Source organism: Spermophilus citellus (assembly GCF_964194105.1).
Source record: "Spermophilus citellus genome assembly, chromosome: 15".
Taxonomy (NCBI): Eukaryota; Metazoa; Chordata; class Mammalia; order Rodentia; family Sciuridae; genus Spermophilus; species Spermophilus citellus.
The window spans coordinates 61951549-61979165 of NC_138195.1; the positions used below are offsets into that span (position 1 = coordinate 61951549).

Genomic DNA, 27617 nt, shown 5'->3' on the forward strand with positions numbered 1-27617 from the left:
CTATTTCCCGAGGATGCGCAGGCTCGCTGCCGGGCGACCAGGAATCGGCAGGGCAAGCGGCGGTCCCAGGGCGCGTGGCTTTGGGGCTTTGGGGTTAGAAGCCCCAAGACCACCAGCCCAGACCCTTGGGCCCACGGCGCTCACCCGTACTCAGTACCCCTAGGCGCCTCTGATCAGGGCGGTCGTGAAGGCGAAGCTGAGCGTCCGCCCGCCTTATGGGTGCCACTGAGGCTTGCCTCATCCCCGCCTGACCCTTTGCAGGGCTCGCCTGGTTGCCCCCAAGTCCAGGCCCTCCTATGCGGGATCCCCTCCTCGTCATTTCGGCGGCAATCTCCAGAAAACATGGCGGCCGGGCGTCGACCGCGGCGCCTCCTCTCCGGGCCCTCGAGGTTGACGAGGTTAGCTGCGGCCAGCACCCGGGACCCGCGGCGGGCAAGCCCGGGAGGGGCGGGGAAGGCCGGGCCAAGAACTGGAAGGAGCGGCGCGTTGCCGAATCCGCTAGCCAGGCGCGCGCGGGGGCGGCGGGAGGGCGCGGGCTCGAGCTCAGGCTCGCGCGCGGAGGCGCCGACGCGGACGCGGGCGGGGGCGGAGCGGCAGCGGTGGTTGGAAGCGGCAGCTCAGAGCCCTCTCGCGGCCGGGGCGGCAGCAGCCCCAGCCCCAGCAGCAGTCCGGCCGCCGCCGCCGCCTCGCGCTCTTGCCATCCGGCCCGACATGAGTGAGGCGGAACGGGCGCCTTCGCCTGCCGCGCCGCCGGCGGTGGCGGCGGCCGCCTCTGAGGAAAAGAAAGGGAAGGAACCGGAGCGCGAGAAGCTGCCACCCATCGTGCCCGCCGGCGCCGGCGCGACGGCGGTAGGTACGGGGCGGGGGCCGCGGGCCGCCCCGACGGCAGGAGGGAGGGCGGTCGGGCGAGGGGCGCCCGGGGCCCGCATCTCCTCTGGGGTGCCCTGGCGCTGCCCCCGGCCGATACACCTGGGTTGGACTTCCTTGGCCGAATTGAAAGAGTTGCGCCTGGTGGACAGCCCCGAACACTTGGCGAGCTGCACCTTTCACGCTCTGGAAATGTTGGGGGTGGCCGGTTCTGATGGACCTTTTTGGTTATTTTCTGGGGCTTAACCCCCTAGCTCCCTGCACACACACGCGCGCGCGGGCACACACACACGACACTTTTGTCTAAGGGCATGACATGCACCCTGGAGTGGCATTATCTTTTGGATGAACATACATGTCAGGCAGGCAGGAGTGGGTTTTCCGCGGAGCTGCCTGCCTGCCTGCCTGCCTGCCTTGGAGGTGTGGATATTTCGCTCTTTTCTTTCCCTTCCCCCTTCCGATTGAACAGGCTCTGCGGCGAGTTTCCACTTAATTGTGACCTTTCCGTTGCTCTCAAGGTAGTGGGAGGTAGATACATGAATGATGGTTTTATTTTTCATATGGTACAGACATGTGACTTAAGTGGGGGGAGGCCTTTTGAACCTTTTATTTAAACTTAATTTGTCTAAGCTTGACAGCGATGATTTCCCAGCCGGATTTTCGGAAGGGTTATTTGGAGAGCGCTCTAGGGCTTCAAACTACATGTTGCCAGATGATGTCATGGGACAGCCCCCTCTCTCCTTTTTCCCGATTTGCACTGGTAGTTTTGACTCTGGTTACTATTTGAACACAATAAAAAAAATTAGCCTCTCGTTTTGAGATTTATGTTTGACATAATATTTAAATACTTTTTGAAAGTTTGCTTTGATATATTCAAAGATTGTGATTTGTCATGCAACTGTGCGCGACAAAATAGTAAAAGTTTAGTGAACATTATACATTCTTTATTCCTACTTGCAATTAATTTCTGAAAACCTCCCTCTTAAATGACTAAGAACTTACTAAAATAACTCACTCTTCTTTAAAGTATTAGTACTGGAATAATGTTTTGATTTGATAAGTTTTTGAAATGTCTCAGGGCTGGGAAACTAGAAATTGTTAAAAACAACTTTGCTAAGTCAATGTGGCAAATCGTGAACAGTAATGGTATGAATTTAAAAGCATAGCTACCATTGATCAATTGGACCTGCAATTAGGGATTACCTCAGGAAATGTTTCAAGGAATTTGTCACTCAACTTCTTATATACCTGATTCCTCCTGGTACACTAGGTTTTTAAACCTTATATCACAGTGTTCCAACAGTTCATTCTAAGATGGTTTGTTTAAAACAATAAATGTATGTGCTTATACAATTATGTGAATGGGTTTAGTTTCTGAAGCAGACACCTTCCCCAAAAACTATTTATCTTATTGTAACTAAATTTGAAGGTTTGAAATAAAAATGTATAGAAATTGATAAAATGTGGTTGCAGGTATATGTTATCTGAGGCCCACATGGCTTTGGAATTTCTACGTTTTCAGATTTTTAGGAAGGTAATTATATATATATAAAATATCCACAGTGAGGCTTCCTATATTCAAACATGTTTTAAAAAACTGCAAGAAAATGTATATGTGTTCACCTTAAATGGGATAAAGTCAGACTCATGTCAGTTCAGGTCAGGTTTATGCTTTGCGACCTCAAATGAGTTGCAAAAATATTTCTTCTTCAAGAATTTGTAGAATTTAGTAATTGTGAAAAAAAAGTGTTTATGGATTTGTACTACTAGTAAAAAAAGAATACAGTTCAAGAAAAAAATTGAAATCTTGAATTAAACTTTGAAAAGACATAGGTTAGAGTAGAAAAAGATGGGATGAACAGAAAAACCTTAGATTCTGAAAGCAGTTTCTGGTAACTTATAAGGACTTTCAGTTTTGGTACCATTGTGTTTTGTTTTGTTTTAATGACAGCTTATAAACAGAATTTATGACAGTTTATTGTAGATTATGTGTTTGTCTCAAAGAGAGATTGTCAGAGCTGTAATTCTGAGTTATATGTAGCAGTGAAAAGCCTAAGTCAAGAAAATATATACTTGGTTCTTCCAGAAGTCAGGAAAGCCAGGATAACTGGGATGATGAATGAAGTTTACCAGTGGGTAGGGAAGGCCTTAATATGTGTGTTTGGGGTTGGGGGGGGGGATCCTGATGTGGTAGGGCAGGCAAGGAAAGATATTTTGCAGCCTGTTAGGTTTTTTCAGCCTCCTTCTGGATTAAAATAGAGTCCCTGGGAGTTTGTTTAGGAATCTAATTGTCATCAATAACTTTTTCTTTAAGCCATTTTAGTGATTCTTCCATTTTACCCCAGGTTAACAGGTGTCTTTTCTCTAGGTTGAGTTTATGACTTAATTCAGGTGGCCCTGTAATAGTGTTGTTTTTTTTTTAAATCATTGTACCAGATTTATAAGAGTAGAAAACAATTTAGAATGAAAACTCAAAAAAAAAATAATAGTAGATAGTAGACACATCCTTATGAGGACACATCCTTAAGGTTTAAAGAAAAGTGTAGGGGTAGGAGAAAGAATACTGGAAAGGGCAGTGATAGATTCTAAAACCCTTTAAGTGTGAAGGAAGTGCATTCTAACTAGGAGGTTCCTAACACAGTGGTCTCAAATCTGACCAGAGGGTTACTCTGGTGGTAAGTTAAGGTCCTGATTCTTGCATCTCACCCTGATGTACTAGTCTTCAACCTTTGATGCTCATTAGACTCACCTGGGAAACTTTTTAAAGCTATTATTATTCAGACCCAAATGCAGGCTTTTAAAATCAAATTTCATGGGGATGAAGTTCATGCATTTAAAAATAAATCCCATGGTATAGCTAAGATTTAAAATTGATACTGTATGTACTAAATTTGAAGCTTCATGGGTGAGGCCCAGGAAAATGTATTTTTAACTATAACCCACTACACCTCACCCCACACATCTCACAAGTCTATTTAGTTCATGGAACAACATTTGAAAAGGATTGGGGAGAGGTTTAGATTAAGTGAATGAGGCACAGTAGAAACCAGTTGCAGTGTGGGAATTGAAAAAAAAAATGGCAAAATGGTTCTAGTTAGAGATGCTCAACAGGCTCAAGATAGAACCCTCACAGAACTATCAGTGTTTGAGATTTGGTCTTGCTACTGTGAAGAAGTGATGCAGCTCCACAGAGTCAAGGAGAATAAAGAATTTGAAGTAATAAATGTGTATGGAAAAAACTGATGATAGTTAAGATTAGAGTGAACCAGAATAATATGAGTGAGTTGCTGATACAGATGTTATGGAAAAGTGCTGAATGGAGAAGGAGAAAATGCAGGAGGGCTATAAATAACAGTGGCAAATAAGGACAAGTTTTGACTGTTTACTTCAACATTTAATCAGGTGAACAGGAAAAGGGAGATTCTCCATAGGATAGGGAATGAAGTGGGTTCAAGAAAGAGCTACTTTTTACTTAGGTGAAGGCAAATAGAAGAAACCAGTTGTGTGTGTGTGTGTGTGTGTGTGTGTGTGTGTGTGTGTTGCTGAGGATTGGACCTAGGTCTTTGGGCGTGTGCTCTTTACCACTGAGCTATGTCTGTAGCCCTGGCTTAAGAATTTTAAAGGGAAGTTTGCCCACAAAGGGATGGTCAGGAAACATGTCAAGTAGCTACCAGGTAAAAAGAGCTTGAGTAAGAGCATAAAGGGGATTGATGGTTATTCTATTATGAGAATGGGAAGTTTGTATACTTTGTTTCAGTTGTATACAAATGGGGTTGGTGGGGCTCTTCAACCAAGGTCTAACTACTAGTTATTGAACATCTATTATGTAGATCTTTACCCAAGATGTTGCAGAAAATGGTTAAAAAAAAAAAAGTCCCAGGGCTGGGGATGTGGCTCGTGGTAGCGGGCTCGCCTGGCATGCGTGAGGAACTGGGTTCCATCCTCAGTACCACATAAAATAAAATAAAGATATTGTGTCCACCTAGAACTAAAAAAATTTTTTTAAAAAGTCCCTACCTCGGGGTATGCAGGGCTAATGCTTGAAAAGCAAAACAGTATGTAAAATCCACAGTGAGCTATACAAACAGTTTGCCCTATAGGAGGTCAGAGAAAGGAGATCAGTGTTGGTAGAACTGTGAAGAAAGGCCTTGAAGTAAAGGTAATTATTTAAACTGGCTGGCCATTGAAGGATGATAGGCTTTGGATGGGCAAAAGAAAGTGGGCCAAGTAATCCAATGAGGAAAACAACATGAACAAGCCTTAAGCGGAAAAATTAGAGAGCCATAAAGCAAGCCCAATGGAAACATGCTGGGAACTTGTGGGAGGTAAGTGAAATTGCATGGGGGCTGGAGCCAGATCACTAGGCAGAGAAGTTTGGACTTTTTTTCCCCCTGTGGTTAATGGGAAGCCATTGGAATTCTTTAAATAGAGGAACAACATGATGAAATCAGTGGTAGTATATAGTTAAACTGGAAGAGAGGAAAAAGAAGTGAAGAAAGGAACTTTGTGCTTCATGCCTGAGGTGATGAGTACATCCCCTAGAGTAGTGACCAGAGATGAAGTGTAAAGATGGAAGACTCCACACAATATGGAACCTAACTGGATAACAGAAAGAGATTCTCAAGTTTTCTAGACAAATTTTCTCAGAAAAATATTTATCTAAAAAGACAATAGCATTTCAAATCTGTGTATGTTTGTGTGTGTGTATATATATGTATGTGTTGTGTATATTTACCTAAATTCTTCCCAGATAGGTCTTTGGAACAATCTATGGAAAATCTTCTGCCCTTTCTTAATTATGTTCTAAATAAGAAAAGGGTGGATATTATGATGACAAATATGTTTTCAGGTATTTCATATATATATATATATATATATATATATATATATATGTGTGTGTGTGTGTGTGTGTGTGTGTGTGTGTGTAATAATAATATCTGTTGAGTACCTACTCTGTGCTAAGCTTTTTCCCATGTGTTCTGTCATTTAGTCAGAAAATGCAGATAACTATCACTCAACAACCCCTTTTCACAGAAAAGGAATCTGAGAGTCAGATTACGTGTTCCTTACCAAAGGATAAAGTAACTCTTAGGAACAGAGGTGTTTATAATTGAGATTTTTTATTAAAAAAATGCTCTTTCCCCTGTTCTGAACACTATCTGTGGTCATAAGCATAAGAACCATGTGGTGCAAAGAACCTCCATCTATAACAGTACTTCTAGTTCAGGAAAAAGGATGTAGTCCAGTAACATATTTGTTCAAAATTTTGTTACCAGAGTTAGAACTGTTGTGGAAGAGAAATATATTTTCTAGGATTTCTGATCATTTTGGTTTAAATATTATTTTATTTATTTTTATGTGATGCTGAGGATCAAACCCAGGGTCTCGGACATGCTAGGCAAGCACTCTACCCCTGAGCCACACCCCAGCCCCTGGTTTTAATATTATAGTATAAATATATAGCTAAATTCTGTGTAAAAAATCATATAATAAGCAAAAATAAGTTGAAAATCTTAAAAGATAAAAGATACATACCTTGAATTTGTCTAATTTGGGTAGGTTATAAAGTGAGTTTTGTGGGGTTTTTTCCCCTAGCTGCAAAGCCATATGTAGTTTTCTTCTTAGTCTCCCATTCATTATTAATCCAGGATGTTTCACACAAATAATTTGAGTGTATTTAACAATTGGAGAAAAGTGCTCATTATAAATTGTGAACCAGAGAACCTCTAAAGTGTCAAATACGATACTGCTTTGCTGTTGTAACTCTTTGTGTATAAAATGAGGAAAATAATAATAGAACCCATACAGGTTATATGAGGGTAAGGTAGATATGAAGTCTAAATTAATTAATACATATAAAGCATTTAGAAAAGTCTTGTGCAAAGCAAGCCCCTCAGGTGTTAGATGATATTATTACATACAAACTAACATCTATAGCTAAAAAGCTGTTTTAAGTCTGCTAACCCTTTCTGCTTCTGTCCTGTGGCATGGGTACTTTCCTTCACAGCCTTTTATATTCAAATTAATTTGATTTTGATTCACATGTTTTTTATTAAAGAATGACAAGAGCCAGGCATGGTGGCACATACCTATAATCCCAGTAGTTGGGGAGGAAGGCTGAGACAGGAGGATCATGAATTCAAAGCCAGTCTCAGCAACTTACCAACATCCTGTTTTAAAATAAAATATTAAAAAAAGGGCTGGAAATGTGACTCAGTGGTTAACACTACTGTGTTCAATCCAGGATACAAACAAACAAACAAACAAAAAAACCCAGCAAGATTCTTAATTGGTTGCAAAACTGTAACTGCATCAAGTATGCATTCCAAAAGTAGTATTTTACTATAGAAGCATAATCTCTTGATGCAGTTTCATCTTTTTCTGTGTTGCAAAATAAGTGAATAAAATCTCTAATGCCATCTGGCCTTCCTGATGGTAATTAACACTGTTATTTCTGAGCTTCCAGACTAATATCTGTAGGCTTAATTATCAGCTATCACTAAGATCAATTGCATTCTGACTTTTTTTGGTGACAGAATTTTATTTCAAAATTCACATCCTTATTTCCTCATTTCCTTTGAAAGGTATGATTTATGTCATTTAAAGAAAACAATTCCACTTGGGCTGGTGCTATTTAGTTTGGGAGGGAAGTTCACATCTTGAAAGTAGCTGACTTTTCACATCCTAATAGAAGGATGTAAGGTTAGCACTTTTGATTTGGTAACCCAGCATCCTAATAAGGAACTGTGAATAAAAATATAAAAAAGGAAATATCTGTACCAAATAACAAGACTAAAATAATTTCTTTTGTGGATTCTAAATATAGTTGAGGTGTCATATATGATACACCCTTGACTGGTAGTTTAGGTCAGTTATTGTAAAAGCTGGCAAAGTGAGGTATCTTAAAGTTTTAAATTTTAACTTAAAACATATAGCTGTATATTTGTTCACCAGTCCTTCGCTTAGTATCTCAGGAAGCTATCCACTCTTTAAAAAAAAAAGTAGTTTTTATATCCATCATAGAACTGAACTCATTGGTGGATTTTGCATACATAGAAAGTCAATATAAAATATTTTAGTTGAGAGACTTCAAGATAATGAGATATTCTAGCTTTAACCTAGAAAAAAAGTATTTTAAGAATTCATGGGGAATATTTAAAATACATAAATCTGGAATAGTAAATAGTGGACTTGACGTTAGGCAGAGGCTGACAATGAATTGAAACTCAGTAAGTTCAATATTGTAAACAGCATAAACATTTTATGTAGTAATTACAATAACTAATTTTGCATTGTTCATTTTATTTGTTTTATGAGTTGTGGAGTTACCATGACCAGCATGGCCATTAAATCAGAAACTGGTAAGGGATTGAAAAAGACAAACTCCTGTATAGAGAGAAAGCTGGGACCAGGTAGGACAACGTCTCTGATGGAGGAACATGATCCAGAACTAAATTAGCACATTTATTATATAGGTTTTATCATCAAAAAGTTGGGAAAGTTTCTGCAAAGTGGGCAGACTGAAGGATGCAGCACTGGTGAGACATTAGGGTTATCTTGTTAAGCTCAGAATTCTATTTCCCCAGGAGCTGGTGCCTGAGCTCAAGATCCAGACTGATATAACTCCATACCTTTGTACAGGGTTTCCGCAGGCCAGGTGTCACTATAGTAACCCAGTAATCTGGAACTGCACCTTTGCACGGGAAGTTTCCAGCATAAACGCAGCCCTGAGGCAGTCAAAGCTCACAATCCAAGTCACCACTCTCCACATGTAATAGTCTCTCATTTTCATTATGCTTCAAACTTATACCTGAAATAGCTCTTGGCCATTTTGTTCTTGCTTGGCCCAAGCTGCCATTCCTCATTCCCTCTACTGCTCTCTCTGTTCAGGCTTCATTTCTTGCATTAGAGCTGGTTTAGCTTCTAGTTTTACTCCTTTCACTATATTCCCTAGACTGCTACTGCAATGATTTTTTTCTAGAATACAGATAGAAATATTATGTACCACTGTCTTATTTATCTCTTTTCAATTTTTTCTTTTACCTTCATGAATCTGCATATAAATCTACTAGAGATTGGAATTGATAGTTGTTGAATAACCATTAATTGAATTATACTTATTTTTTATTATTTGGAGATTTTACAAGTGAACTAACCAATATTCTTTGGAGCCATCTCTTATTAAGACAAAGTGAAGGAAGGGATAGGGAAAGAAGAGAATTGAGTCTTTTGATTGATAGGCTATCAGGAGTTTTTCTGAAGTACATTTATTTTTTGTGCATCTGTTTATTTCTTCTGGTTAGGTGAGTTGTTCCTAAAACTATTAAATATCATTCAATGATAGTACATCTATGAAAGTAGAGAAGATAATATCAACCAAAAAGGGTTGTTATGAAAATAGACTGATGTATTAACATACCAACCAACATGGTAAGCCCTTAATGAATGATAGCTACTATATCTAGAGACACTGTGGATGTGATAATTTAAGAGTACTGACTTCATGGTCTTTAGACTGGGGTTTAAATTCTGGCTTCCCATTTGTTAGCCCTCTGAACTTGGGCACTGCATCTTAATTTGCCCATCTGTAAAATAAGGTATAAATAAATATCTCACAGGAATATTTTAATGTATTAGTATATTAGTAGATATAATAAACACTCAAAAAATTATTTGTTGTAGTATGTAGTTATCATTATAATAAACATTTATAATAAAAAGTACCCATTATGTTGTAGATTCTGCCCAAGATCCTAGATGATGCTGTCTGTGATTCTGAGATTTCAGATTTATATCCCACATCTATTATATGACTACTTCATTTCATTTAGATAGTATGTTTTACTTTTATAGGCTGAATTATATAGACAAATCCTAATGTAAAAATATTACCTCAGACTTCACTGAGCTTAAATATAGCCAAGAATCAAGAAACAAGCAAAAGCAAATAAAACAAATAGCACAGATATCAACAAAGTCTATGAGTAGCCAAAGATGTCACACACACACATACACACACACACAAATTTGTACCTATATACTTATGGAAGTATCTCTCAACTTCTTGTTTAGTGCCCACATTTCTGTTGCTTGTTAGCCAAGTGACTTTTGGTGAGTCTTAGACAATTTCAATTTCCTCATCTGTGAAATAAGAGTTAGCTACTGTTTTTTTCTTTTGGTACTGGGATTGAACCCAGAGGCACTTTATTGTTAATGGCAAGATTGCAATAAGTCACCAAGTTGATCTTAAAGCAGGAGATGGAAATTTTATTCACCAGTTGGTGGTCTGGATCCATCAACGGGCAGGCCAAGGGGCAGGCTACAAGTCTACACCCTTTGACCTCCTCCCAGGGTTTGAGTACACCTTTATAGTCCAAAACTATATTAATCATAAGTATCTATTGCTATGATTCAAAACCATAAACAAACGTCATGAGATCTAAAATCATAAGTGGAAGGGGGAGTGGGTCAAAATAACCCTAGTTGAGTACAAGATAAAGAATGGTTACTGATGTCTAGACATTCATTCTCTGACAGGGTACATTGTCCAAGAAAAATAGGAACCAAAAATAGGACAATTTTACATTGTATAAGAATTGCCATTTTGTGTTGTCAAACATGCTATGCTAAGCAACTGTTGATTGGTACAGGGTGTTCCCATGAGAGAAGCATTTCTTACATGACATGGAGTGTCAAGGCAAAATGGAGTCTGTTTGGTCATTGCCTGTATAGCCTGGCGTATAACATTTTCACTGAGTTACAATTCCAGCCCTTTTTATTTCTATTTTGAGACAAGGTCTCACTAAGTTGCTGAGGCTGTCCTTGAACTTACGATCTTTCCGCCTCAGCTTCCCAAGTCACTGGTATTACAGGCATGTGCCATCATGCCTGGCAAGAGTAATTGATTTCTAAAAGTCTCTTAAGTCTAGAAACTTTTAAATTCTGTGTGTATAGTATCTTAAATTTATTCCCTCTGGGCTCTTTTCTATATTATTCTCTTTAAAAAAATAAAAGTGTAGTGGGTTTACTTTAAAGTGCAGAACCTATGCACAAGATTCACTGTTATGTCAAACTCTGTGATAAATAAGGAATTTCTAATGCAGCATGACAAACCAAAGAGAACAGTTACAATTTATGTGGAATTATTTAAACAAATTATAAGAATAAATGAGAGTGATTGGTTTTTAGAAATGTGAATACCAAAAAAGCTTCACAGCAAAATTATGATAGATTATGCTACAGTTACAAATTAGCCCCAAGTTTCAGTGTCTGAAAACTGTAGAGGTTTACTATGGTATAATCTAATATTGGTCAGCAGTGATTATACTCCACAGTCACTGAGGTACCCAAACTGGATCCTTTAACCTCAACTCTTAGCCAGTATTGTCACAGTAGAAGAGAAGTGAAGAGCTGATATTTTGTCCACCAGTATTAAATGCATTGGTTCTTCCTGGCCCATAAATGATAGATATTATTTTACTTGTGTCCTGTTAGAATTACAGATGACTCTGAAGAGTGTGGGGAACATGGGAAGAGCACATGGATATTTGGTGAGCATAAGTGCTTCTGCTCCATGGTGTATGAGCTGATTCTAAAAAAGTAAATAGAAGTTAACATGGTAAATGAAGTAATAGGACATGAAAAAAATTCTTCCTCATTATGAAAGTGAAAAGTTACCTTTAGAATAAAAATGTGGATATCAAGGAAGAAGTTATATTCTTTATCTCAGTTAAACCTCACAATAATTCTCTGAGGTAAGTATAGTTATCACCCACCTTTTCAAGCTTTATCAGTTAGTAGGTAGTTAGGTTATGTGGCTCCTTCAGATAATTTGGTTCTAGCAAAGTAAGTCAGTTTCATCTATCTGTTATCAAATTTAAATATTGTAAACGTTATTTTATTTCTGAAATAAAATAACTTACCCATAAGTAATAGAAATTAAGCTACAACTTTAACTTGTTTTGTTTTTAGGGTTTGGACAGAGGAGCCAAAGGCCAGATTTCCACTTTGGGCGGTTTTCCTTCAAGTGTTAGCCAGAAGAAAGAAGCCACTGAAAATAAAAGTTCACCTACACATCTTGTTTCCCCTAACATCAAGAATGGTAATGGTCAGTATGTCTTGGCCAAAAGTATATTACAGTATTAAACTATTTAAAATGTAGATTTTAATCTATTTAGTATTGTTCTGGTAGATCTAGTTAATACAATAAAAAAATAAGTAAAATATGTAAATATTTGTAAGAAGAAGCAAAATTATTATTATTAGGTGATAGTTACCTAAAGAATGAAATAGAAAACTCATGAATAATTTTTAAAAGTTTGATTAGAAATCCACATACAATATAAATGCAATAAATATGTAAATATAAAATACATTTTATGTATCTTTATTATGCAATGTGTAAATATAAATATTTAGTAGATTTCTTATGTTTGAGGAGTAACCAACTAAAAGACTTGATAGAAAATACATAAGATGCTTAGAAATGAACCTAAAAGGAAGTATGCAAAACCTACATAGAGAAAATATAAAACTTTTTCAAAAGATTAAAAGATGGTTTGAACGGAAAGACTTATAAATAATAATAAAGATTTTAGGTTCACCCATTATTCCCTATATTTAGTAAAATTTTCAATAGTTCTTTGGGGGAAATTTAACAAAATGATTCAATATTTGATTTTTAAGAATAAATGTCTGAGAGGATATAAGACAAAATAATTAGGGTGTACATTATTTTGTAGTGCCACATATTATAAAGATGTACTACTGATAGTTTTGGCACCAGGAAAGCCAAATATATAGATCAGCAAAAAGTATTGTATGTAAGTAGCATTAAATTATTCACAAAAGTAGAATTAGGCCAATGGACTAACTTCTCAAAAATAATGAAGTTAGATTTTTTAAAACTATAAAAGTACTAGAAGAGTATGCAGGTGAATTTGTAATGTGCATGTACTCACTGACATAGTAAATCCACTTTCAGGAATTTAGTCTAAGGAAATAATGTAGCATATATGCAAAAATACAAGGAAAGAATGCACATTATTTATAATAGTATTTGAAGCAATTAAAGTGAATTGAGAAATTATGTTTGTCTATATTATAAAAATTGTACTTCTATTAATAAGAATGTGATATGTATATAAAGTGACTAGGACAAATGCTCACAATACATTGTCTGGTACTTTTAAGTTGTAGAATAAAAAAAATTATATATTTATATGTAGAATATGATTCCAGTTTTTTTTAAATTGAAGGAAATCTTTTATATTCTGAGAATGAAAGGGTGCCCACTATTATGTTAATGATTTTCTTGGGGAGGTAGGATTGGGTGTGTATTATTAATGTTTGTTTTTATAACTCTGTATTGTTTTATTATATGAAACATACATTATTTGAACACTTCTAAGTGCCTCTTAACCCTATAAAAAGAACCTGTAAAGGTTTGAATCCTCCTCACATTCTAGACAAACACCTAGAAATGTTTAAGAATATATTTTCTGGTAAGTTATCTTATGTCAATAACCTACATGTGGCATAAATTATTCTTGTGCAGATTTTCTGTTTGACACTGCAAGCTAATGCAGGTCAATTCTGTAGCCTTTTAGGTTAGTATCTATGTCACCTCATTAATGAAACTGCCTTTGATAACTTCTTTTTTCCTTGTTACTTCTCTTTCCACCCCCTCCATCAATTAGGTTTTACTGGAGGTCCCAGTGCCCCTATGTCACAGTTCCCCAACCCACAACTCAGTAAAACAAACCTAAAACAAATTGTGGTACCATTATAGAAACAGAGAAATAAAGAAAATGAGCATATTTGATGTGGGAGCATAGTTTAGAGAAATGATTTCTGTTTTAGACATTAACTAGATAATAATTAATGACTTTTTGCATGATAATTTATAGAAAACTTTGAAGTTTGTTCTTTAAGCCTTACAACAATCACATAAAATTGAACAGATACTAGAATCCTTATTGTATTTGTTTTCTATTGTTGCATAACAAATTTTCATAACCTAGTGTCTTGAGAATAATCCTCATTCATTAGCTCACAACTCTTTAGGTCAGAAGTCCAGATGAATGTGACTGAGTGTTTTTACTCTGGGTTTTACGGGGATAAAATCAAGGTGTTGTTTGGTCTGGACTATGAGCTAGAATCCTTTTCCAAGCTACCTCAGGTTATTGGCAGAATTCATTCTTTGTGATTGTAAGACTGACATCCTGTTGCCTGGTCTGACTGGCATCTATGACAAACTCTTCGAGGCCATACATAGTTTTTTGCCACAGGCCTTATCACAGGGTCTTACAAAAAAATCAAAGCTTACTCATTTAAGGCTGGCAACAAAATCCCCTTTTATGGTTTTAGTCTCTGACTTTGTCTTCTGCAACCAATGGGAGAAAACTGTTTGCTTCTAAAGAACTTGTGTGATTAGGTTTTGCCCGGATAGTATCTTTTTTTAAGGTTGCATTTACAGGTTCTAAGGTTTAGGACTGCAACATGTCTTTTTTTTTTTTTTTTTTTTTTTTTTTGAAGAGGTAGGGGAAAAGTTCAACTTGCAACAGAGTTTTAGGATCCTAAAAAAAAATTGAAATGTATATTTGCTAAGAATAATAGCTAGTCTAAGAAATGAATCATAACCTTGGTTTTGGCTTTTTGTTCAGATTCCTAAGCCTTCGATTTATAACTACTTCATTCTGTCTATATGAATATCTTGATCTGTGAACTTAGCTTGTGTACTTCGAAGTTTTTGAGTAAACATTGACTCTGAATATGGTCTACCTACTTGAATTGCTACTACTTTTCTTTTTCTCTCTCATCTGGGCCAATCTTGTGAAATTTGGACTTAGCCTCCACCTGAACTTGGAGTATTTACATATACCACTGTAGATGAATAGACCTTTCAGGAGACATCTTTTGCCTTTTTTTCAACTTCTGGAGCTAACTTCTCCTACCTTTTCCATCTGGATACCACCTGAATTAAAGTGTGTTCATATGTTCATATAAATGTTTTAAATAAGTCTGAAAAGAGGCATAATAACTTTTTTAAGGAAAACATAAAATAATAAGAGAATGTAATGCCACGTAAAGAATTCTTTTATTGATGGGAATTTAAGACTAAATCATCCACATATAACCAAGTCTGTAATTTGTTGATCTTTTGAGAAGTCTTTCTTATTTGCCAATAAGATTATTTCCTCAAAAATGCATCATTCCTGGCAGTTATTACAATTTTCCTCCTCCTTCTTTGGTACCAGGACCTATGCTGGGTATTCTCTAACAGCTTGTCTCTCCTGATCTTCAAGTGTTATTAGAGAAGCTGCAAAAGCCCAGCGTGGGTTTACCTAACAGCTGAGGGATGCCTTTCCTCCCTGTAGGATCACATGGGTAGGTATGCCTGTCAAGTTGGCTGTCCTTTTAAATATCTGAGAAGTGTAGGAGTTTTACCTACTATAACAGCTGCTAGAGATGATACATCTTCAGAGAAACAATCTAGAAGATAAGTAATGCAGGAGTTGGGGAGTGTAGTGGTGGGGGGTAAAACTACATTTCCCCTTACTTTTTTGTATTTTCCTTTCTAAAGTTATTGTGCCCGTTCTCCAGACTAACTTAAAACATGTTTAAATGCCACAGAACATCTTTAAAAGAAACAAAGCAATTCTTTCTCAAACCTTTTTTTTTTTTTTTTTTTTTTTTTTTTAAAGAGAGAGTAAGAGAGGAGAGAGAGTGATCTCAAACCTTTTAAAATACCTTTCCATTCTTGGTACTTCAGAAGGGTCGACATGAACTCTGACATTTACCTTGAGAGCAGTGTTTCATTCCCAGCTCAGCTCATTTCGTGTGTACTCTACCAAAGCCCTGATTTGATATAATGAACTCTGCAGTTTTTATACACCCTGAAGAAAGGCATTATTTTGCTCCTCTGAAATAGTCAAGAGAAGAACCGGGTGGTCTTGTGATCTGTTTGAAGGTAAAGTACCACAGGGTTTCACAGTTTCTCTAAAAGCAACTTGAGGGACAGACAAGGAAACAAGCTGTTAGAAACCCAGCACAGAGATTGTTATGTGCTTGCTGTCTGGGGAGGACTTGCTGCTTTAAGATTCCTACCCTAGAAGAATCTCTAAGACCTCAGATGACCCCATCTCCAGGTTTCCTTGGAAAAATGAATTGATTTTAGACTAAATCTCTGAAATCTTTCCCTAGAGCAGAGTGAGTACCTTGGATTTGGCTTTTAACTATTCCTCGTGAGAGGTATATCTACATGTATTGGTGTACTTATCCATCTCTTCACTAATCTTTGTGCTCCTTAAGCTTTTATTTTGTAGAGGGAAAGAGCTATCTTTTTTAGTAGTAAAGTTAATGTTTTTGTGTGGGGGGCAGTGGGGGCTACCGGGGATTGAACTCAAGGGCACTCCACCCTGAGCCACATCCGTACACTATTTTGTATTTTATTTAGATACAGGGCCTCACTGAGTTGCTTAGTGCCTCGCTTTTGGTGAGGCTGGCTTTGAACCCACGATTCACCTGCCTCAGCCTCCCAAGCCGCTAGGATTACAGGCGTGCACCACTGCACCCTGTATAATATAAAAACATAGTATGTTTCAAATGTCTCACCATTGCATTCTTTCCTGCTATCCCTTGTACGCTTTCCTGTGTTTCTTTATGCAGAGACAAGCAAATATATGTATTCTCATTTTCCTCCTTTTCTTAAAGATAAGGTAACTATGCATACATTATCCATCACCTTGTTTTCTTTTTAGTTAGTGCATTCGAAATCTTTTTGTATCAATACATAGAAAGCTTCCTAATTCTTTTCACAACTGTATTCCATTCTATTCAATGTATTATAATTTATTTTCTCAGACCCCACTAAAAGAAATGAGTTGTGTCCATTCTTTTCTTATTATAAACAAGACCACAATGATTTTGTTCATCTGCAGGTATATCTATAGAATATTCCTAGACGTGGAATTGTTGGGTCCAAGAGGAAATGCATTTATGATCTCAAGTTTTGAATCTATCTGTATCCAGAACCTAGCATGTGTGTAACGTGTAGTGTGTACTTGGTAAATAATTTACTGAATGAAGAAATGATTGAGAGGCACTTTTTCTGGGTTTCTGCCTATTTACCCTGTTGGAATGAAAAACCCATTTTAAAGCTGTAATGAATTCTGTAAGATAATCCAGCACAAGTCATCTGTTTCATTAAAGATAAACTTCTATTGAAACATCTGCACATTTTCATAATTAAATCCATAAAAGAACATTCATTCATGTTTTATGACACACATATCACTGAACTTCTATGTCCATCTCTAAAAACCAATGAATATAGTGTTTTACTTGGCTCTGATGGCTTAAGTCTTATGAGTAAGAAGGATTTCCCCTGCCCTTTCTTCCTTTATCCCTCCCACCTTTAATTTTATTTTTTGCTAAATGTTCAGAAAAGTCATCCTATAAACAGTGATATAAACACCACCTGTTATGACTAATGCACTCTGGTTTTTCCCCTGTTTCAGCTTCCTGCTGCTATTGCAGTAGTCAAAAGCAGTAACAAAATACTGAACTGACAGAGGGATCCTTAAGATTATTGTCTATTTATTATCTGCCTGGTACTTAACACATTGGTAGTTACGATATCAAATAAGAACCAAGACGTTAAGTCAGCTACCAATAACTGTGATCTTAAACAGCTACTTATAGGACTTCATTTGTTCATTTATCAAATGAGGAAATTTGGCATGATAAGATATATAATTATATTTTCCACACTTAAGTTTTATTTAAAAGGTTAATTTTCCAATATATTAATTTTGGTTAATCCCCTGTGAATATTTTTGTTTTCACTTTTTGGACATTTTATAGTTTACTAATTTCTACTTTGTGGTAGAAAGTTTAGGGCTTTGTTTGATAGTGGAAATAAGTTTTGTAACTTCTCAGGTGGGGTTTGAATCCTGGCTCTAACTTATAAATTGTACCATGCTAGAAAAGTTACTTAACCTCTCTGTACTTATTTTCCTATCTGTAAAATAGTATTATTAAGAAACTACTGGCTGGGTGCAATGGCACGTGCCTGTCATCCCAGCGGCTCAGGAGCCTGAGACGGGAGGAATGCAAGTTCAAAGCCAACCGCAGCAACTTAGGCCCTAAGCAACTTAGCGAGACTCTGTCTCAAAAAAATTAAAAAATGGACTGGGGGATGTGGCTCAATGAATCATTCCAGGGTTCAATCCGTGGTACAAAAGCAAAATACAAAAAACAATCAAAACAAATAAACAAAAAACTACTCTATAATTTTCACAATTAAATCCATAAAAGAACATTCATTCATGTTTTATGAACACACACATCTTATAACCTTATAAGGTTATAAGAATACATGAAAGAAAAGCATTTAAAAAGGATTCAATTTCATGCCTTATAAAAACTAATGATTATATAATGTTAAATTATATAATTTATATAGATTATATATAGTCTATATAATCTATATAAATTTATGTAAGTTATATACTTTATATAATATATGTATAGATTGGGGAAGGGATTATGATGGGGCAGGATTTCTATTTTACCACAAGAGCAACTAATGGTGTGGGTTTTTTAAAATTTAAAATGTGTCACATTTTGAATGTAATCAACATTCTGTATGTTTTAGTAATAATAAAATTAAAATGCATGAACTCACCACTCAAATCAAGAAAAGAAACACTACCAGTATTTTAGAAGCCTCAATGAACCTACCCCAATTGTATTGCCAAACTCTTCTGTTCAGAGGAAGCTGCTATTCCCCTTTGTATAGATACCTTGCAAGTGAATCCTGGGAAACAAAGGATACCTACTGGGACATTTGGCAGAGCTAATTTGATTATGTATTATGTATTAGCTGTTTAGCATCAGTACTCCAGCTTTTTAGGGTACTGTAGGTTACACCTGTGAGGGAAAGGACTGTCCTCAGCTGATTCAGATAGCAGAGCAAGAAAAGGAGAAAAGGAACTTCTTCAGCCCACTGGCAAGCCACACCAAGAATAAGAACAAAATCTGGGCCAGGCTCATCTGTTCATTCTATCTTCAGTTGAAAAGAATAGTACAAATAATAGTACAAATTATCAATACTACAATAGTACAAAGGCAGTCAGGATTTTGGTGATAACAGACATCAAAGATAACTAATTCTCAGGCCACTCTGTTCTAGTCTGGGCAGAGTGAAATTCGTCTTCGGCCACTGTGATTCCTAATCCTTTGACTGTGATAGGTGTATCTCTGCCTCTGTCTCTATAACTTACTGTCTGGAAATTTGTGGAACTCTGTTTTTTTCAGGGTTTTGAAAATTGCACAGTGATGTGCCTTGGCATGAGTCTGTTTTTAATCCTGCATGCCACGTACTTGGTAGGCTCTTTCCAATCAACAGCTCGTGTCCTTCATTTCCAGGAAATTTTTAAAAATTATTTTTGATGACTTCTGCTTTTTCTATACTTTCTTTCTGGATCTCCTATATTTCAAATGCATGACCTCTGGACTCCTGTTTTTCTTTTCTTTTGTTTAAATTTTTTTTCTAGTTGTTGATGGACCTTTATGTTATTCATTTATTTATATATGGTGCTGAGAATTGAACCCAGTGCCTCACACATGTGATGCAAATGCTCCACCACTGAGCCACAACCCCAGTCCTGGACTCCTGTTTTTATTAATTTTCCCCGCTATCATTTTCCCTTTCTCTTTTGCTCTGTGTATAGACAATTTTCTCAACCCCCTTATATTAAGTATTTTATCTCTGCTTCCGTGTCTTTAATTATCAAGAATTCTTCACTCAATATTTCCTTTTTTAGCATCATCTTACTTCATGTTCTTTTGTCCCCCTGAGCAAATCAGTTATATGTTTTTTTTAATTTTTCTTCTCCCTTTATGATTTTTGATTGCTCCAAGTTCTGTCTGTCTGTTTTGGTCTCTACCTTCTATATTGAAGGCTTCATCAGAAGTTTTATAATACTTGCTTTTCTGCCTGGGGTTAATAGTAGGCGAGCAAACAGATGATGGAAGTTGAAGCCTAATTTGTTGACCATAAGCTTCATTATAGGACAATATGGGAGGGTTTTGGGGAACTGTAAGGTAAGTATCTTTAGTTTTTTTCTTCTTGGACTCCCAAGAAAGTGTCATATTCCCCAAGAAAGTTTCTTCTAATCTCTTGTTTGGGGTCAGAGACAAGGTGATCCGTTTGCTGGGGGAAGAGGGATGGGAATCTCTTATTTGATTGATCATTTTCAGTATTCAACTAAGTTAGTTACTGCCTCATTTCCTTTTATAGTATCATCTTACAATCTCATCTGTGTCTGGTGTTACCCTAGCCCAAAGCACCTCTGTTTTACCCTCTCTGAATATTGTAAAATTTCAGACTTCCTTTGGAGTAGGCATGGAGGAGGGATAGTGACCCAAGGACAAGGAGAAAATTTAGGGCTCTAATGTTTTATTTAGTTTTCACCTGTATTTTTATTTTAGCCTCCCTATTTATACCCACAGATCCAGATTCTGTCTCCTTTAAGAAATCTGCATTGTTAAACAAGTTACTTTTCATCTTTCCTTGTTGAGGCTTGGTATTTGGCTGTTTCAGGTCTTTTAAGTGAGTGTTAATAGTTATCTGTGTTTTCTAGCTTCTTTTTACTTTTTAGGGTCTGACTTTCTTCCCTGTCTGTTGTTGTTTTTGAAGATTTGTCTTTAAAACAACAAACCTTTTGCTATAATTTTAATGGAATTTTTGGAGGAATTAAATGTCCGTCCTTGATATGCCATTTTAACCTGAAAAATCTCCATCTGTTCCTTTGTTTAATAGATGAGAAATATGAGATTCTGAGAGATGACATGACTTATACAAGGTAACATATTCTGTTGTCTATAATGCATTATAATAAACCACCTCAAAACTTAATGACTTAAAACAGTAACATTTTTTTCACAAATGTGTAATTTTGGTGAAGATCAGTGGGGATGGCTCATCTTTGTTCTACTGAGCATTGGCTGAAGTGACTTGAAGACTGAGGTAGCTAGAATCACCAAGGACCTGCTCACTCCTGTGTCTGATCATTGATGCTTGCTGTAGGCTTGGACCTTAGGTGGGTTTAGGGCTAGATCACCTACATATGACCTACTTGTGTAGCTTCATGGCTTTCTCACAGTATGGTGACTAACTTCCAAGGTTAAGCATCCCAAAAAAGAGAGCCAAGAAGAATTATTTTTAAAAAAAAATACCTGTATTTATTTTATGTGGTGCTGAGGATTGAACCCAGGGCCTCACATGTGCTAGGAGAGCACTCTACGGCTGAGCCACAACCCCAGCCCAAGAAGAAATTTTATTGCCTTTTACAACCTAGTCATACAGTATCACTTCTGTCACATTTGTTAATTAGCAGGGAACCATTAAAACTGGCCTATATTCAAAGGCAAGAGAATTAGACTCCATCTTTTTATGGAAGGAGCATCAAAGAATTTATGGACATATTTTTTAATTACTGTATCTATGAATGTAATATATAGATCCAGGAAAAGAAGATAGATTTTTTAAAATTTATTGATTCTTGTTAGTTATACATGACATAGAATCCATTTTTATATAATTATACAAGCATGGCATATATCTTCTTCTAGTTAGGACCCACTCTGGTGGATATACATGATGGTTAGGTTCACTATGATGTTTTCATGTATGTTCATAGGAAAATTATGTCAGATTCATTATACTGTTTTTCCTTTGCCTATCTTCCCTTCTTTCCCTCCAGTCACCATTGTCTAATCACTGAACTACTGTTCTTTCCCTCCCTGCCCCTTATTGTGGTTTAGCTTCCACATATCAGAGAAAACATTTGACCTTTGGCTTTTTGGGGGAATGGGTTATTTCACTTAGCATGTTAGTCTCCAGATTCATCGATTTATGGGAAATGTCATAAAGCCATTTTTCTTTATGACTGAGTAATACCCCATTGTGTATATATACCACATTTTCTTTCTTAAAAATTATTTTTAGTTATGGATGGACACAATATTTTTATTTTATTTACTAATTTTTATGTGGTGCTGAGGACTGAACCCATTACATCACATGTGCTAGGTAAGTGCTCTGCCACTGAGCTACAACCTAGCTCATACCACATTTCCTTTATCTGTTCTTCTCTAGAAGGGCACCTAGGTTGTTCCATAGCTTAGCTATTGTGAATTCAGCTGCTATGAACATTGATGTGGCTGTGTCACTGTAGCACACTGATTTTAAATCCTCTGGATATATACTTTAGAGTAGGATAACTGGGGTCAAATGGTGGTTTCATTCCTAGTTTTTTGAGGAATCTCCATACTTCTGTGCAAAGTGGTTTCAACAATTTTCAGTCCCACCAGCATTGTATGAGTGTACATTTTTCCCCACATTCTCTCCAACATTTAATGTTACCTGTATTCTTGATGATTGCCATTCTTACTAGAGTGAGATGAAAGAGATTTGCATCTCTTTATTTGCTAGAGGTATTGAACATTTTTTCATATATTTGTTGACTGATCGTATTTCTTCTTCTGTGAAGTGAAGGCAAGAGTGTTTGACTATTACTTCAGAACTTTTCCTAACAGCATATTGTAGGACGGAAAAACATAACTAAAATAAGGTTTTTAGATGACTTATACATTTTAGGTTTTCAAGTTTCTTCAGTTTGTCTATTACAGATGAATTTATACATCACTGTAATGGGGACTCTTTTAAGCTTTTCGATTAGTTTGTAAGTGTATCTTACAAACTGTTTAATCAGAGTCTGTTTTGTTTTGAATAATCGCAGTCGTTGTTTATTTTTGTTGAAAAGGCTATTTTAAAAAACAAAAAAGCATCGATATATTAAGCTGAGAAAAGCTGAGCTACTCTCAGTAAACCTGTTCCATTAGCACCCAAGTTGGCCTTTAAATTTCTTCTTTGGAACCTTAAGAGCAATTAACTCAAGCTTTTTGTTTCATTTTATAACATGAAAACTGAGGCCTAAAGACTCAATGACTTGTCTAGGATTATCAAATTTAGTAACTCAGATACCAGAAGGATTTTACTCTGTTATTTCTAAAGCTGGTGTTTTCCATTACATATGAAGCTTATGGTAAGAGTGTCTTACCAGCCACAAATCTTTTTTTTTTATTGGTTGTTCACAACATTACAAAGCTCTTGACATATCATATTTCATACATTAGATTGAAGTGCATTATGAACTCCCAATTTTACCCCAAATGCAGATTGCAGAATCACGTCGGTTACACATCCACAATTTTACATAATGCCCTATTAGTAACTGTTGTATTCTACCTTTCCTATCCCCTACTATCCCCCCTCCCCTTCACTCACATCTTCTCTCTCTACCCCATCTACTGTAATTCATTTCTCTCCTTGTTTATTTTCCCATTCCCCTCACAACCTCTTATATGTAATTTTGTATAGCAATAAGGGTCTCCCTTCATTTCCATGCAATTTCCCTTTTCTCTCTCTTTCCCTCCCATCTCATGTCTGTTTAAAGTTAATCTTTTCTTCCTGCTCTTCCTCCCTACTCTGTTCATAGTTGCTCTCATTATATCAAAGAAGACATTTGGTATTTGTTTTTTAGGGATTGGCTAGCTTCACTAAGCATAATCTACTCTAGTGCCATCCATTTCCCTGCAAATTCCATGATTTTGTCATTTTTTAGTGCTGCGTAATATTCCATGGTGTATAAATGCCACATTTTTTTATCCATTCATCTATTGAAGGGCATCTGGGTTGGTTACACAGTCTAGCTATTGTGAATTGTGCTGCTATGAACATCGATGTGGCAGTATCCCTGTAGCATGCTCTTTTAAGGTCTTCAGGGAATAGTCCGAGAAGGGCAATAGCAGGGTCAAATGGTGGTTCCATTCCCATCTTTCCCAGGAATCTCCACTGCTTTCCAAATTGGCCACACTAATTTGCAGTCCCACCAGCAATGTACAAGTGTACCCTTTTCTCCACATCCTCGCCAGCACTTGTCATTGTTTGACTTCATAGTGGCTGCCAATCTTACTGGAGTGAGATGGTATCTTAGGGTGGTTTTGATTTGCATTTCTCTGACTGCTAGAGATGGTGAGCATTTTTTCATGTACTTGTTGATTGATTGTATATCCTCCTCTGAGAAGTGTCTGTTCAGGTCCTTGGCCCATTTGTTGATTGGGTTATTTGTTATCTTATTGTCTAATTTTTTGAGTTCTTTGTATACTCTGGATATTAGGGCTCTATCTGAAGTGTGAGGAGTAGAAATTTGTTCCCAGGATGTGGGCTCCCTATTTACCTCTCTTATTGTTTCTCTTGCTGAGAAAAAACTTTTTAGTTTAAATAAGTCCCATTTGTTGATTCTTGTTATTAACTCTTGTGCTATAGGTGTCCTATTAAGGAATTTGGAGCCCGACCCCACAATATGTAGATCGGAGCCAACCTTTTCTTCTATCAGATGCAGAGTCTCTGATTTGATATCAACCTCCTTGATCCATTTTGAGTTAACTTTTGTACATGGTGAAAGAAAGGGATTCAGTTTCATTTTGTTGCATATGGATTTCCAGTTTTCCCAACACCATTTGTTGAAGATGCTATCCTTCCTCCACTGCATGCTTTTAGCCCCTTTATCAAATATAAGATAGTTGTAACTTTGTGGATTAGTCTCTGTGTCCTCTATTCTGTACCATTGGTCCACCCGCCTGTTTTGGTACCAGTACCATGCTGTTTTTGTCACTATTGCTCTGTAATATAGTTTGAAATCTGGTATCGCTATACCGCCTGATTCACACTTCCTGCTTAGAATTGCTTTTGCTATTCTGGGTCTTTTGTTTTTCCATATGAATTTCATGATTGGTTTATCTATTTCTACAAGAAATGCCATTGGGATTTTGATTGGCGTTGCATTAAACCTATAGAGAACTTTTGGTAATATCGCCATTTTGATAATGTTAGTTCTGCCTATCCATGAACAGGGTATATTTTTCCATCTTCTAAGATCTTCTTCTACTTCTCTCTTTAGGGTTCTGTAGTTTTCATTGTATAAATCTTTCACCTCTTTTGTTAGGTTGATTCCCAAGTATTTTATTTTTTTTTTGAGGATATTGTGAATGGAGTGTTTTTCCTCATTTCCGTTTCAGAAGTTTTGTCGCTGATATACAGAAATGCCTTTGATTTATGCATGTTGATTTTATATACTGCCACTTTGCTGAATTCATTTATTAGTTCTAGTAGTTTCTTTGTAGATCCTTTTGGGTCTTCTAGGTATAGAATCATGTCGTCCACAAATAGTGATAATTTAAGTTCTTCTTTTCCTATTTTTATGCCTTTAATTTCTTTTGTCTGTCTAATTGCTCTGGCTAGTATTTCAAGGACTAAATTAAATAGAAGTGGTGAGAGAGGGCATCCCTGTCTTGTTCCAGATTTTAGAGGGAATGCCTTCAACTTTTCTCCATTCAGAATGATGCTAGCCTGAGGCTTAGCATAGATAGCTTTTACAATGTCAAGGTAAGTTCCTGTTATCCCTAGTTTTTCTAATGTTTTGAACATAAAGAGATGCTGTACTTTGTCGAATGCTTTCTCTGCGTCTAGCGAGATGATCATATGGTTCTTATCTTTAAGTCTATTGATGTGGTGAATAACATTTATTGATTTCCGTATATTGAACCATCCTTCCATCCCAGGGATGAATCCTACTTGATCATGGTGCACAATTTTTTTGATGTGCCTTTGTATCTGATTTGCCAGAATTTTATTGAGGATTTTTGCATCTAGGTTCATCAGAGATATTGGTCTGTAGTTTTCTTTCTTTGAGGTGTCTTTGTCTGGTTTCGGAATCAGGGTGATGTTGGCCTCATAGAATGAATTTGGAAGAGCTCCCTCTTTTTCTATTTCCTGAAATAACTTGGAAGGTATTGGTATTAATTCATCTTTAAAGGTTTTGTAAAACTCCACTGTATACCCATCCGGTCCTGGGCTTTTCTTGGTTGGTAGTCTTTTGATTGCTTCTTCAATTTCATCCATTGATATTGGTCTGTTCAAATTGTGTGTATCCTCCTGACTCAGTCTGGGCAAATCATATGACTTAAGAAATTTATCGATGTCTTCACTATCTTCTATTTTATTGGAATATAGGTTTTCAAAATAATTTCTAATTGTCTTCTGTATTTCTGTAGCATCTGTTGTGATATTGCCTTTTTCATCCCGTATGTTAGTAATTTGAGTTCTCTCTCTTCTTCTGTTCGTTAGCATGGCTAAAGGTCTGTCGATCTTATTTATTTTTTCGAAGAACCAACTTTTAGTTTTGTTAATTTTTTCAATAGTTTCTTTTGTTTCAATTTCATTGATTTCCGCTCTGATTTTAATTATTTCTTGCCTTCTGCTACATTTGCTGTTGGTTTGCTCTTCCTTTTCTAGGGCTTTGAGATGAAGTGTGAGCTCATTTATTTGTTGGTTTTTCCTTTTTTTGAGGAATGACCACCAAGCGATGAATTTCCCTCTTAAAACTGCTTTCATTGTGTCCCATAGATTCCGATATGTTGTGTCTGTATTTTCATTTATCTCTAAGAACTTTTTTATTTCCTCCTTTATGTCTTCTGTAACCCACTGATCATTCAGTAACATATTGTTCATTTTCCATGTGATGTAGGATTTTAACTTCCCTCTTTTATCATTGATTTCCAGTTTCATTCCATTATGATCAGATGCATGGTATTATCTCCACCCTTTTATATTTACGGAGGGTTGCCCTATGGCATAATATATGGTCTATTTTTGAGAAGGATCCATGTGCTGCTGAGAAAAAAAGTATATCCATTTGATGATGGTTGATATATTCTATATATGTCAGTTAAGTCTAGGTTATTGATTGTGGTATTGAGTTCTATAGTTTCTTTATTCATCTTTTGTTTGGAGGATCTGTCCAATGGTGAGAGAGGTGTGTTGAAGTCACCCATAATTATTGTGTTGTGGTCTATTTGATTCTTGAACTTGAGGAGAATTTGTTTTATGAATGTCGCAGCACCATTATTTGGTGCATAAATATTGATAATTGTTATGTCTTGTTGGTGAATGGTTCCTTTTAACAGTATATAATGTCCTTCCTTATCCCTTTTGATTAACTTAGTCTTGAAGTCGATTTTATTCGATATGAGGATGGCCACCCCTGCTTGCTTACGAGGACCGTGTGCGTGGTATATTTTTACCCATCCTTTCACCTTCAGCCTATGTATGTCTTTTCCAATCAGATGTGTCTCCTGAGGCAGCATATTGTTGGATTTGTTTTTTTAATCCATGATACCAGCCTATGTCACTTTATTGGAGAGTTTAAGCCATTAACATTCAGAGTTACTATTGATATATGGTTTGTACTTCCAGCCATGTTTGATTATTTATCCTTTTTTTAAAAAATTTAGTTTGTTTCTCCATGATTATCTTTCCCCTCGCCCTCTGTCCTTACCGAGGCACTTCCCACTGATGGTTTTGGTTATTGTTTTTCATTTCTTCCTCGTGTAGTGTTTTGCTCAAAATGCTTTGCAATGCTGGTTTTCTGGCTGCAAATTCTTTTAACTTTTGTTTATCATGAAATATTTTTATTTCGTTTTCATACCTGAAGCTTAATTTTGCTGGATACAGAATTCTTGGTTGGCATCCGTTGTCTTTCAGTGTTTGAAATACATTGTTCCATGACCTTCTTGCTTTCAGTGTCTGTGATGAAAAATCCGTTGTTAACCTTATTGGT

General features: G+C 36.7%; 1 protein-coding gene across 3 annotated transcripts in view; it reads left to right on the forward strand.

Moving 5' to 3' along the window:
• Positions 1–267: 267 nt before the first annotated feature.
• The window catches only part of HECTD2 (HECT domain E3 ubiquitin protein ligase 2), a 71520-nt gene continuing 44170 nt past the window's right edge, over positions 268–27617 (forward strand). Inside the window, exons 1-2 of one of the 3 annotated variants that reach the window (XM_081267935.1) lie at positions 268–398; positions 11839–11974. In XM_081267935.1, coding sequence (XP_081124061.1) covers positions 297–398; positions 11839–11974 — 238 coding nt within the window. In that variant the 5' untranslated portion in view covers positions 268–296. Of the gene's footprint in view, positions 850–11838; positions 11975–27617 lie in introns of all 3 variants that reach the window. The other 2 variants (XM_081267933.1, XM_081267934.1) reach the window with 2 other exon arrangements.